The sequence below is a fragment of the Paramisgurnus dabryanus genome, chromosome 12, assembly GCF_030506205.2.
Source record: "Paramisgurnus dabryanus chromosome 12, PD_genome_1.1, whole genome shotgun sequence".
Classification (NCBI taxonomy): Eukaryota; Metazoa; Chordata; class Actinopteri; order Cypriniformes; family Cobitidae; genus Paramisgurnus; species Paramisgurnus dabryanus.
Genome location: NC_133348.1, coordinates 8,292,523 through 8,305,867, shown reverse-complemented (window position 1 = coordinate 8,305,867; position 13,345 = coordinate 8,292,523). Strand labels below are relative to the sequence as shown.

The following is a 13,345-nucleotide window of genomic DNA, read 5'->3' as shown; positions in this document are numbered from 1 at the left end:
ATCTTACAGATATTTTTGCTCGCACACCCCTATGCCCTACATATTTTTTATGTATTTCCTGATATGTAAATAACCACCATATTATCTATAACACCTCCATTATTCCTCCTTTAATTCAGGACATACAGTTCAGTTTTTTATTGTAATCTCATGAGTCACAATGTTTGTGTATCAGTTAGTTACGTATACAGCTGGGGGGTTGAGACCTGAACTGATCTGTATATATGAACACAACCGAGCTATATCACGTTCATTTAGGAAGTTAGATTAAATAAGCATGTACTGTTTTTATGTTCATGTTTCTTTATATATTTGCCTTAACCATGTTGTAATTTCTAAAATTATTTTGTTTAAACTTTGTGTTATAATTGTCTGTCTGTTCACAATTACAAAAAAGTCCTCTCAGACGCGATGTCTTTCAATAAGACTGAGAATATTCTCCTGTGTTATCCTTTACATCCAGACTCTTGTCCTAGAGCTCAGCGTCTCACTTTTGTTAAAGTGGCAATGTACGCTTTCATTTCACTCATGATCCTCATGACAGTTTTTGGGAATCTGCTGATCATCATCTCCATCTCTCACTTCAAACAGCTTCAGTCTCCAACTCATCTGATCGTTCAGTCATTGGCTGTGTGTGACTGTCTGCTGGGTTCACTGGTGATGCCCTACAGTATGGTGCGATCTGTCGAGGGCTGCTGGTTTTTGGGAGATGTTATTTGTAAATTTCATTCTAGCTTGGATGTAACCTTCTGTTTCTCTTCTTTAATACATCTTAGTTTAATATCTATTGATAGATACTGGGCCATCTGTGATCCTCTGAGATACAAAATGAGGATCACAAATAACACTGTGACTGTATTAATAACCCTTACATGGATCTTTTCATTTGTGTACAGCTTTTCTGTTGTGTTTTCAGGGGTGTTTGCTGTTGGTCTTGAAGCTTATATATTACAGATGTCTTGTTTTGGTGGCTGTGCTGTGTTTTTTAACAAAGAATGGGGACTTATTTCTATCATCTTGTTATTTATTATTCCAGGAACTATAATGAGCTCTCTGTATATCATCATATTCAATGTTGTGAAAAAACATGCAAAGGTTTTGTCAGAGAAAGTGTCTATGACCACCACAGGTGTTAACAGTCAAAGCTCTGCACACAGAGAAAGAAAAGCAGCTAAAACTCTGGCTCTTGTTATGGGCGTTTTCTTTCTCTGCTGGCTGCCTTATTTTATTGCCACTGCTGTTGATCCTTTCATCAATTTTGTGACCCCACCTGCTGTTTATGAGGCTTTATGTTGGTTTGCATATTTTAACTCAGCTTGTAATCCTTTGATCTATGGATTTTTCTATCCTCGCTTTCAAAAGGCCTTTAAGGCTCTCATATTCACTTATATCTGTGGATAACTCAGTCACATACTCTGACATTTGAATGAATACAGTTTCTGAAGATAAATATAACCACACTGTAAAAAAATGCAGTATAAAGTTAAAACAGCTTGTTTGTGTCATTTCAACTTTCTATTTTAAGTTCTTACTTGTGAATAGATAATAAAAATAAAAAAAAACAAGTTAAAATTAAAATTTTAAACTTAATATTTTAATATAATTGACATTAAATGTTGATTTGACTTAAATGCTGCATTTGTATATAGTGCAGTGGCTGAATAAATGTTGTGAAGCTAAAAGTGTTAATTTCAGATATACTTTACTCCTTTATCATTCTCTTTGTGTAGTTTCACAAGCTATAGTTTATGTATTATTAAATATTTTGCTTATTTGATCTTATTGCAAACACACTAATTATTTAAGTCTACATAAAACTTCAAGCTTGTAATTATCTCAGTGGGAACATCAAACATATTGGATAATAAACATCAGAGGTCAACAACACATTGAACAAAAATATGATGTTTCATATAAAAGTAATCAGAGGAAATGACAGCTGTTTAATCATACATGAATAAATTCATGATTCAAATAATATATGTTTCTGAATTATAACTGTAGTGTAGGTAACTTACTGGAAAAAAAATTCAGGTCATCCATGTGACTATAGTAAAGGCACTGTAACAGCATCTTACTAGGAACAAACAACCAAATGTGCATTTTAACTGCATTTCAAGTTATTTTTAAATTGTCAATGTAAAGTAAGACGATGAGTAAATAAGGATTGATCTGATATGAGATCTGAACAAAATGAATAAATTTATAAAGGGTCTCTGTAAATCCATTTGTTTAAAGAGAGGTTGAAATAAAAAGAAAGGCTTTATTATCTAACAGCAAACTATAATTGATATGTACAGGCCTATGAGCAGATGATATATCAAGCAGTCACAATGGGTCTCGTTCATTAAGCATGCACACGCACAAATTTGTGCATGAGGTGTGCATACAGATGTTTTCACAAAGAAATCGTGATTCAACAAAAACTTTCACAACAAAATTTCTTCTAAATGTATGCAAAACTCAAGAAACCCTAAAAACACTTGTACGCAATAATTATGTACACTATAATCAAATACTAGGCTATAATTATAATGTTTATAATATTGTTAAAATTTACATACATTTATTTTACATGACAATATTTTCTGTAGTAGATATTATTATACATTATCTATATTATTATTATATAAATCATATTATACATTAATTTAGCCTACTTATTTTTTTCTACACATATAAAGAAGATTCAAATATTACAATCAGTTACAATATAATTACATTAGCCACCGAATGTATAAAGTGCTGGCTAATGCTAAGCATAAGTTCTTTAAGATTGTTATTAATGTCGGCACTAATAACACCAGAACTTTTTAACTAAAAAAATTATGGTTATTAAGGAAAACATCAAAGCTACACAAGCACCAGCAGTCACAAGCACAAGCAGTCACCATTTTACCCAGTAGTATATAGAACACTAGATTACCACATGAACATCTTGAGTCATTTAAGGCTACTACAATAGTAGAGCTTACAAAACTAAAAAAATCATCCAAATCATCGTCATTTATATTAAACCCTGTTCCCACAAAATTACTAAAAGAGGTAATCCCTGTAATGTCAGACCCAGTACTAAAAATCTTTAACCAATCTCAAATCTTCCTTTTCTTTCTAAAATATTAGAAAAGTAGTGGCAACCCATGAAAAGTTATATTCAGGATTCAGGCCCCACCACAGCACAAAGACAGCACTGCTTGGAGTCACAAATTACCTCCTTTAACATCCGATGGTGGTGAAATCTCAATTCTTATATTACTAGACCTTATTGCAGCATTTGACACAGTAGATCAGGGGTCGGCAACTGGCGGCCCGCGGGCCAAAAGTGGCCCGCCAGCAATATTTTCTGGCCCGTCGGATTATTTTGAAGTCCGTTTTTTTATAATTTTTTTTTTTTATCAAATACTACTTTTATTTTACAATAACAGTTTACAAAAATGGCCCCGTGTATCATTCCTTCAAGAAAATAAAGAAAAACGACTTGTTTTCTATTATTTATTTTCTGAACTAAAATCAAATCAATTTCCGAATGTGCGCTCAGATCAAAAATAAAAAAAATGAATGAAAACGGGTTCGGACAAATTTTAATTGAACACCTTAGCAGACATATTCCAATGAAATAATTTTAAACAGATCAGGTATTAACAGATTACATTTAAATTATTTTAATAGCAACCATGCTTTCCTTTAGGTCTCATTCGATTACAGTCCGACTTTTGAACTTTTTTCATTATTATTTTTAGCGTATAACACACTGATAAATAATATGTATTAGATAAAAAATGTTTGCACTAAATGCTGCACAATCATAACTATAATAATTGCAGAGGTATGAATTCATGAATCATTTGCAAATTTACCTCGCAAATCATGTCAATGCGTCACGCGTGAAGACATTAATCTCCGTGACATCGCAAATGACTGAAAAGTAATTGCAGGCTTTTAGAAACCACAATAAAATATGATACAAAATAAACTCTTTTACTGCAGTAATATTTTAACTAGTTCACTTTTAACGTAGATTTGAAAGGAAACAGTCCTGTGTCAATCACTATTAAAAACATGTGGTAAACGTAAACGGGAGTCTCCATGCCTCCGCGCATAGCTGCAACTCCTCCTTCTCATCGTCTCATTCACTACTCATTTTTTTTCTTCTGTTCTGTTACTTGAACTTGGGGCTCGAACCCGACCTTAAGGTTCGACCTGCCTTCGAGAACAGCAAGTCAAGTTCGTTTACCGTTAATTATTAAGACTAAATGGGCAGCCAAATTCGTAAAAAATAAAAAATCCGCCAAAATATGGTTTTACATGTCTATTAAAATAAAGCCATCATTAATTTTCCTAAGGCACAGTTCTTTGATCTTTGCCTCCGTTTAAAACGTTATTGGCAAAGGAGCAATTTGTTTGGACAGCAACTCTGCAACAATGGTTTCGGTTTATGCTGGTTAGAAATTTGAGTGAGAGGCTTTGTCCTATTTAATTTATTATTTATATTTCATTATTTTTTCTCTGCTGAAAGTACAATGTTAAAATAATATTTATATTGGCACGAACACAATTTTGGTATAGCATTTATAATTGTTATAGGTTACTTCATCTCTCTCTTTTCGTTAGAGACATTTGAATGTGAGATTCTAGAAACGAGATCTAACGTTAAGTTTTGCGGACCCGTCAGGTCGGGAAATAAAGCAAGTGAACACAGAGTGTATTTTAAGCGGTTTACTGAATAGAATCTTGTGGGAGCTGGACAAAAAAAACAGTCCAGCGCAGACCTCCATTAACCTTAGGTCCCGTATAAATATTAATAAAAAAAGGAATAAAGTTCAAAAGTCGGACTGTAAGAGTCTTTCATGAGAGCATAAATGCCTGTAATATGTTACCACTATAGTAGCCTACTTGTTTTTTTTTTATGTTTTTATTGATATATTATGCCTGTAAAGGTGTTAAATAAAAAATGTGTCAAATCCAGTAATTCATTTTTTGATCTGAGAGCACACAATCAGAAAACCCGTGGTGGTTAATTTTTTCATTTTTGTTTTTAATTTGAAAAACGAATGATACACGGATCCATAACCATGTTTTTAGCTATTTTTAATGCTGTCTTTCGTCTTTTAAATATGAAATAAAGACAATGTTTCTTGACAAAAGATCAGATAGGCTATACTAGGCTAATTCAGAATAAGACACGTAAGTGTGGGAACAGCAGCTGGCCCGCCATCTACTGGCTAAAAAAAATATTGGCCCGCGGCCAAAGTTACTTGCCGACCCCTGCAGTAGATCATACAATCTTACTCGATAGACTAGAAAACTATGTTGGCATCAGTGGTCAGGCGTTAGCATGGTTTATATCGTATCTAACTAATCGCTATCATATTTGTTTATGTAAATGAGGAAGACTCATATCACGCCATTAAATACGGCATACCGCAAGAATCAGTTCTAGGTCCTATTCTGTTCTCGTTATATATGTTACCTCTAGGAGATATTTTCAGGAAACATAACATAAGTTTCCACTGCTATGCAGATGATACCTAGCTTTACATCTCCTCACATCCTAGCAAACCCACCAGTTTTTTAAGCTAACAGCCGATTAGCGATATTAGTGACTGGATGGCAAATAACTTCCTTATGCTACTCTCCAATAAGACAGAGATACTTAATATTGAACCAAATCGCTCCAAACAAAATATGTCCGATTACAGTTGCCCATAGATGGTTGCACTATGGTGCCGTCTTCCACAGTCAAGAACCTAGATGTGATGTTCGACAGCAATCTATCCTTCGATAGTCATATCTCCAATATCTGCCGCATAGCATTCTTCCATCATAGAAAAATCTCGAAAATACGCCATATGCTATAAGCATCAGATGCAGAGAAGCTTATCCACGCTTTTATGACCTCAAGAATAGACTATTAAAACTTCAGCTGGTTCAAAACGCTGCTGCAAGAGTGCTAACTTGATCGAAGAAGTATGAACACATAAGCCCAATTTTGGCATCTTTACACTGGTTACCAGTTAAATATTGCATACATTTTAAAATATTGCTAATCACTTATAAAGCCTTAAATGGCTAGCACCTTCGTATCTTAGAGAATTACAGAATACAACCCATCACGTACACAATGGTCATAAAATTCTGGTTACTTAATTATCCCTAGAGTATCAAAAGTATCTAAAGGTGGTCAGATCATTTTCCTACTTAGCCCCTAAGCTCTGGAATGATTTGTCAAAAAACGTTCGGGAATTAGACACAGTTGATCATTTTAAGTCTAAACTGAAGACATTTAGTTCAGATAATTTATCTAGTTAATGTACTTATCCCGCAATAGTTAGCGTGTCCGGAAAAAAAAAATTCACATAACTCGTCTGGGTAATATATTTATGCCGCAATAGCTAGCCTATCTGGAACCGAGCATATTATAAACCACAATACTGTGTGACACCTGCATTACATGTGAACGTCCCCTGCACTAATAGGATTTTGTTTCTGTTTCCTTCGCTCGTCCTCATTCCCGAGGACAATGGGACTAACAGACCCAGCTCTGGCTACCGTGAGGTCATCATGCCACTGATCTACTGGCCTTCCTTCAACGTGATGCCCAGCCGATGTCAGGCCAATGACCACCAGCTGCCCCCATCTAATCTACTTATTCGTGTGTGTGTACATATTGTTTTAATTCCCATAAAATTGAAAAAAATCATACCTATTATATAATATATCCTCTATAGAAGGATATCCACTCACCTCTATCGAGTGGGTCATCTAGAGTCAACAGATTCTGCGGAACTGTTTAAGACCAGCAAACTTGCAAAATCACATGAAACAGCTACATTTGGTTAAATACCAAAGATAATAAAACTGTTTGAGCCATTTGAATTAACCAAACCTTCTGAACTTTCTGAACTTTACAAACTCTATGAATCCCCTATGTTTGCTCTTGCTTTGTGCTGTGTTTGGTCTGTTTTTTGAACGTCTGTTCTACAGGAAGTCACTCAAACTGATGAGCACAAGTCCCCTGAACACCCTCTTACAGCTAGAAGATTCGAACCTGTGTCCCCTGCTTTCATCACTAGAAGGTCAGAACCTGAGCTATATATACCTCCTGCTACAGTTGAATCACCCTCTACCCAGGTTCCTGTTGCCACCAGCACCACCCTGGTCTCCAGTCCCTCTTTGGTCTCTGGTTCCGTCTGTGGCTTCACCCTGATCTCTGGTTCCACCTGAGGCTTTGCCTTGGTCTCTGGTTCCGCCTGCAGCTCCACCCTGGTCTCTGGTTCCATCTGCGGCTCCGCCTTGGTCTCTGGTTCTGCCTGCAGCTCCACCCTGGTCTCTGGATCCTGCTCTGCCGGCCTCGCCGTGGCTGCCGGCTCCGCCTTGGCCCCAGCCTCCGTCGCTCTATTACCATGGACCTGGCCCTCCATCCCTCCCTGTTCCTCCTCCGCTCCACCGCCCACCTGGACTTATGTACTCTGTGTTTTCTGGTGGGGCGTCTGGCAGCCGCCCCTTTAAGGGGAGCTATGTAACGTTGTGTCTCTGTGTTCATGCTTGTATGCCCTCCTGTTGATTAGTGTTTCCGCCCCCTTGTTTGCTACCATGGATACTCATTGTTTTCATGCTCTCCCTTTGTTTGTTGTCTTAGTTACTGATTGTTTCTGCTCTGTCATTGGTCATTGTCATTGCCTGTTCATTCATTGTTTGATGTTTGCGTGTTTCCAGTGTTCCCCCATATATGTTTTGTTTACCTGCACTTCTGAATAAACTGCACTTAAACTGTGTTATTTGAACTGTTTCTGGATGAGGGCAAACTGCTGTCAGTGAGTCGTGTTGATGGAGTTCTTCCTAATGTCAAGTTTGAATTTGCAGTTAAGGTGAGTGACACAGGAAACCACAGGCAGGAATAATTATAAACATCTGTGTTAATAGGTCATCATACAATCTTTATCATTTAGTTTGGTAGTTAACGATAGCTGATGTCACGGAGTGACTTAAGAGTGGAACCGAAAGTGGTGAAGAATAGTTCCGCCCGGACGATGGTCCATGTGACACGCAGTCAGTTCCGGTAACTCCGGCCAACTAAAATCGGGCATTATTGAATACAGGTGTGAAATAGAACGTGGCGATTGATAACTGGGCAATTCAGTGAAGAGGAGGAACATAAATAAGGAGAACAATCAAGGTTGGAGTTGACACTCTCGGTGTTATGTTGAGATTGGCCTGTTTTTCGGTGGACGTTTGAACGTACAAGATTTACATAAGAATGAGTAAACATTACTGGTTGAGGCAATATGTCATTACCATATACAGAGCTGTGATAATTCAACTATCACAAGGTAAATAGAGTTTAAAATTTTTGGTCACCTTTAAGGGCAAAGCAAGGCTTAGGCTATGTTTACACGTGGGCGGCTATTTTCATAAACGGACATTTCAACCTCTCCGGTTTCAAAAATAATATCGTGCACACGTGTCAGTTTTCAGAAAAGTGTTTTTTTACACATACCCGTGCATATTTGCCGTCAAGAGACGCTCAAGCCCACGTAAGCCAATCACCGGCAGCGCTGGTGGTGACGTGAACTGGTTCTTCCAACCCAGTATCACGAAATTGTGTGACTATTTCACGCATGGACCAGCGTGACAATGTCACGCTTTGCCGCGTTTGAGCGTGAGCATGTCACGCTTTCTGTTTGTGTCACTGTCACGTATTGGTTACTCAACTTTTTTGTCCTAATTTCTTACCATTGTCGCTTCGGTTTAGGGTTAGATTTACATAAAATGACACCCTTACCTAAACAAACTTTAACCCCAACGTCAGGTGACAATTGGTTAAAGTTTAGAAAATATAAAAGAATAAGTATTGTATCTTTTTTTGTAAACCAATACTTAAAGTGACAAATACTTAAAGTGACATATAACACAAGCACCAAATCTAACCCTAAACCGAAGCGACAATGGTTTGAAAATAGGAAAAAAAAGTTGAGTAACCAATACGTGACAGTGACACAAACAGAAAAGCGTGACATGCTCACGCTCAAACGCGGCAAAGCGTGACATTGTCACGCTGGTCCATGCGTGAAATAGTCACGCATTTTCGTGATATAGGGTTGGTTCTTCATGTTGGAGGGAGGAGTTGTTGCAGTAGGTGATTGATGACGTCAACGTACAGCGAGAGCGAGTTGAGGAATCACACGTAGAGGTCTAATTTCGAATCGCTCTCGCGGTACTTTGACATCATCCGTTGCAGCGCCGCATGAAGTCAAACACGCGTAAAATTGCTGACCTCAGAGCACTCGTCTCTGCTCCTCGACATAATGGAGCAGCTGTATTTGCAAATACAAACACACGAAACGAGTTTGCACGAACATAAATGTGATCTTGGAAGCGTTCAGAGTAGCAGTCACATGTAAACATGGGTCGCACTTTTGACGTAGGTGCGAGCTCTGGCGCATACTCTGTGACGTTGCCTGCTTAAACATCCGTTTGTCTCACTTTACATGCAACCGTGCAACCGAAGATTTTCAAGATCTCCACTCTGGCCGGAGTTCTTAGAAACAATCGGTTTCACGGCGAGTTCTCCATTTGCGTGTAAACGAGGGGCACAAGCGAAGGTAAATCTCTCAGTTTTTAAAAATAACCATGTACGTGTAAACAGAGCCTTATATTCAAGTGCAGTTTATTAAGGGTTATTTACAGAACAGGCAAGGGTAATCCAAAAACAGAGTAAATATCTAAACAAAGGTCAGGGCAGCAGGGCCAGCAAAGAATTAATTAACAATATTTACACAGAGGTCAAGAAACAAATTAACATGGTACAAGTAAACGCTTTTTGTTTCAACCCAAAATTCTGGGTTATTTTAACCCATTGTTGGGTCAAATTTAAACATTTTTTTGTGTTAACTGTAACCCATCTGCTAGGCTCGTCCTTTTTTACCCAATGCTGGATTAAAAATTACCCAGCATTTTTTTAGTGTACTTCACAAATTGAGCAAGAGTGAGCATAGTTTAAATAGTTCAGATAACAGGAAGCAGGTGTGGCAACAATCAGAGCAGAGCAAGACATTATGGGCAATGGAGTCTTGAGGCTGATGTGTAGTAAAGCACACCCCTATGCCCTACACATTTTTTTCATGTACTTCCTAATATGTAAATAGCCACCATATTATCTATAACCCCTCCATTAATCTTTTATAAAGGACACACAGTTCAGTTTTTAATGGTAATCTCTCGAGTCACAATGTTTGTGTATCAGTTCAGTTCTAAACCCCTCCCCAGCTGTATATCAGTTCAGGTCTAAACCCCTCCCCAGCTGTATACGTAACGTATACAGCTGGGGAGGGGTTTAGACCTGAACTGATTTGTATATATGAACACATCCGAGCAATATTAAGTTCATTTAGGAAGTTAGATTGTTAGATAAGCATGTACTGTATTTATGTTTATGTTTCTTTAAATATTTGCCTGTGTTTTAATTTCTAATATGATTCTGTTTAAACTTTGGGTTATGTTTGTCATATTTGTCTGTCTGTTTACAATTACAAAGTAAGTCCTCTCAGACACGATGTCTTTCAATGAGACTGGGAATATTCACCTGTGTTATCCTTTACATCCAGACTCTTGTCCTAGAGCTCATCGTCTCACTGGAGTTAAAGTGGCAATGTACGCTTTCATTTCATTCATGATCCTCATGACAGTTTTTGGGAATCTGCTGATCATCATCTCCATCTCTCACTTCAAACAGCTTCAGTCTCCAACTCATCTGATCGTTCAGTCATTGGCTGTGTGTGACTGTCTGCTGGGTTCACTGGTGATGCCCTACAGTATGGTGCGATCTGTGGAGGGCTGCTGGTTTTTGGGAGATTATATTTGTCAAGTTCATTCTAGTTTGGACATGACCTTCTGTTTCTCTTCTTTAATACATCTTAGTTTAATATCTATTGATAGATACTGGGCCATCTGTGACCCTCTGAAGTACAAAATGAGGATCACAAACAACACTGTGACTGTAATAATCACACTTACATGGATCTTTTCATTTGTGTACAGCTTTTCTGTTGTGTTTTCAGGGGTGTATGCTGTTGGGCTTGAAGCTTATATATTACAGGTGTCTTGTTTTGGTGGCTGTGCTGTGTTTTTTAACAAAGAATGGGGACTAATTTCTATCATCTTGTTATTTATTATTCCAGGAACTATAATGAGCTCTCTGTATATCATCATATTCAATGTTGTGAAAAAACACGCAAAGGTTTTGTCAGAGAAAGTGTCTGTGACCACCACAGGTGTTAACAGTCAAAGCTCTGCACACAGAGAAAGAAAAGCAGCTAAAACTCTGGCTCTTGTTATGGGCGTTTTCTTTCTATGCTGGCTGCCTTATTTTATTGCCACTGCTGTTGATCCTTTCATCAATTTTATGACCCCACCTGTTGTTTATGAGGCTTTATTTTGGTTTGCATATTTTAACTCAGCTTGTAATCCTTTGATCTATGGATTTTTCTATCCTCGCTTTCAGAATGCCTTTAAGACTCTCATATTCACTTATATCTGTGGATTCACTTATTCACATACTCTGACATTTGAATGAATACAGTTTCTGATAAATTATAACCACATTGTAAAAATGCAGCATTAAGTTAAAAGAACTTCTTTTTGTCATTTCAACATTCTATTTTAAGTTTTGACCTGTGGATAGATAATAAAAATGATAAAAACAAGTTGAAATTGTTTAACTTAATATTTTAAGTTAACTTTAAATTTTGATTTGACTTAAATGCTGCATTTGTATATAGTGCAGTGGCTTAATAAATGTTGTGAAGCTGATTTCAGAGATACTTCACCCCTTTAATATTCTCTTTATGTAGTTTCACATGCTATAGTTTATGTATGATTACATATTTTGCTTATTTGATGTTATTGAAAGCACACTAATTATTTAAGTCTACATAAAACTTCAAGCATGTAATTATCTTAATGGGAATATCATACATATTGGATAATAAACATAAAGTGCCAGACAGTTTTAAGATCTGAGATGTATATGGCAAATGTTTTTTACTTGTCTTTTAACGTCCTGACAGTAATAGTCTGATGTTTTGTGATTTGAGACATTTTAACCCAAGATGATGTTTAATACATCACAGCTGCACATGCACAAAGAGAGCGAGCGTGTGCACGAGAGAGACCTGCGCCTCACTGTTCTTATTATGACATTTCAGAAATTACTCTTTCATTTGTTGGTGGATTATTTCCTGTTTCTCTGTCACACTCAGTCTAACATGCAGGAATGCGAAGTTGACCATGCCCACTTATTTACATTACGTGGAATAGAAAAATCTGTTATGTCTGACATTTTATTTAACGGTAAGTTACCATGGACCACTCAGCAGCTAGGTAACATGCAATTAGAGTGATTGACAGAAAACCTTACAAGTTACAAAACAATATGACCTTTTCAGCTCATCATGAACATGAACATGGGAGGCCCCTGAAATTGGGAGGCCAGCCCAGTTAAGCCTGTGCATTAAAGCGGCCTTGGAAGTGCTACACTCTCTAGAAATCTGACCAACAGTCTTACTTGTGATCATGTCTGACTATCAAGGGCCCAAGGCAAGAAAAAACAGACAGATTGGCTTAACAATCCGTTAGCTGCCTTGACATGTCAAGAACACACATACAGTATCTCAGCACATAGAGTTTGTATTACCAGAGTATCAACATATTTTGACTGGGTCTGTTCCTCGAACAAAGAAATACAGAGCGCCGTTTACATCGTCTCGCACAAATCTTATTAACATAAAATTAAAAAACAATACATTAACAGATAAAACTCAAATGTTAAAATTTGGCCTTCTTAATATTAGAGTGCTAACCAATAAAAAAAAAACTATTATCAATTAAATCATTATTGACCAAAACTTAGATGTGCTCTGCTTAACAGAAACCTGGCTTAAAACAGACGATTACATTAGTTTAAAAGAATCTACCCCACAAGACTATTATTATAAGCACAAACCTCGTTTCAAAGGGGAGATGGGGTGGTGTAGCTACAATTTAAATTAAAATATTGAAAGTAAACCATGAATCTAAACTCAAATTTAATTCCTTTGAAATAATGCTGTTAAATATGGAAATAACTGATCGTAACAAAAAACAGCTTTATCGTAGCTACTATCCACAGACCTCCAGGCCACCACGCAGTTTTTTTTAAAGAATTTGCAATGATTAAAGCTTCCTGCAGCCCATAAAGCCGTATCCCATTCCAGCGCTTTTCCAGTTAATAATGAACAAACCAGGGAGATCTTGCCGACTTCCGTGTTGTAAATGGAAGTTGTTGAGCGATGAAGAGGGAAGCGGGGGA

At 37.1% G+C, this 13,345-nt stretch overlaps 2 protein-coding genes across 2 annotated transcripts; both read left to right on the top strand.

The window, feature by feature from the left end:
* Window positions 1-411: 411 nt before the first annotated feature.
* LOC135738542 (trace amine-associated receptor 4-like) lies at window positions 412-1,401 on the top strand. Its single transcript, XM_065256642.1, has one exon. It carries the CDS (start codon window positions 412-414, stop codon window positions 1,399-1,401), a length of 990 nt encoding a protein of 329 aa, XP_065112714.1.
* Window positions 1,402-10,413: 9,012 nt separating this feature from the next.
* On the top strand, window positions 10,414-11,572 carry LOC135738541 (trace amine-associated receptor 4-like). The gene is made up of 2 exons (XM_065256640.1): window positions 10,414-10,420; window positions 10,539-11,572. The coding sequence occupies exons 1-2, from the start codon at window positions 10,414-10,416 to the stop codon at window positions 11,570-11,572; spliced, it is 1,041 nt and encodes a 346-aa protein (XP_065112712.1).
* The last annotated feature ends 1,773 nt before the right edge of the window (window positions 11,573-13,345 follow it).

What these genes read in the sequence shown, in the direction of transcription:
- LOC135738542 (XM_065256642.1), top strand. Translation starts at nt 412, where the DNA reads ATGTCTTTCAATAAGACTGAGAATATTCTCCTGTGTTATCCTTTACAT.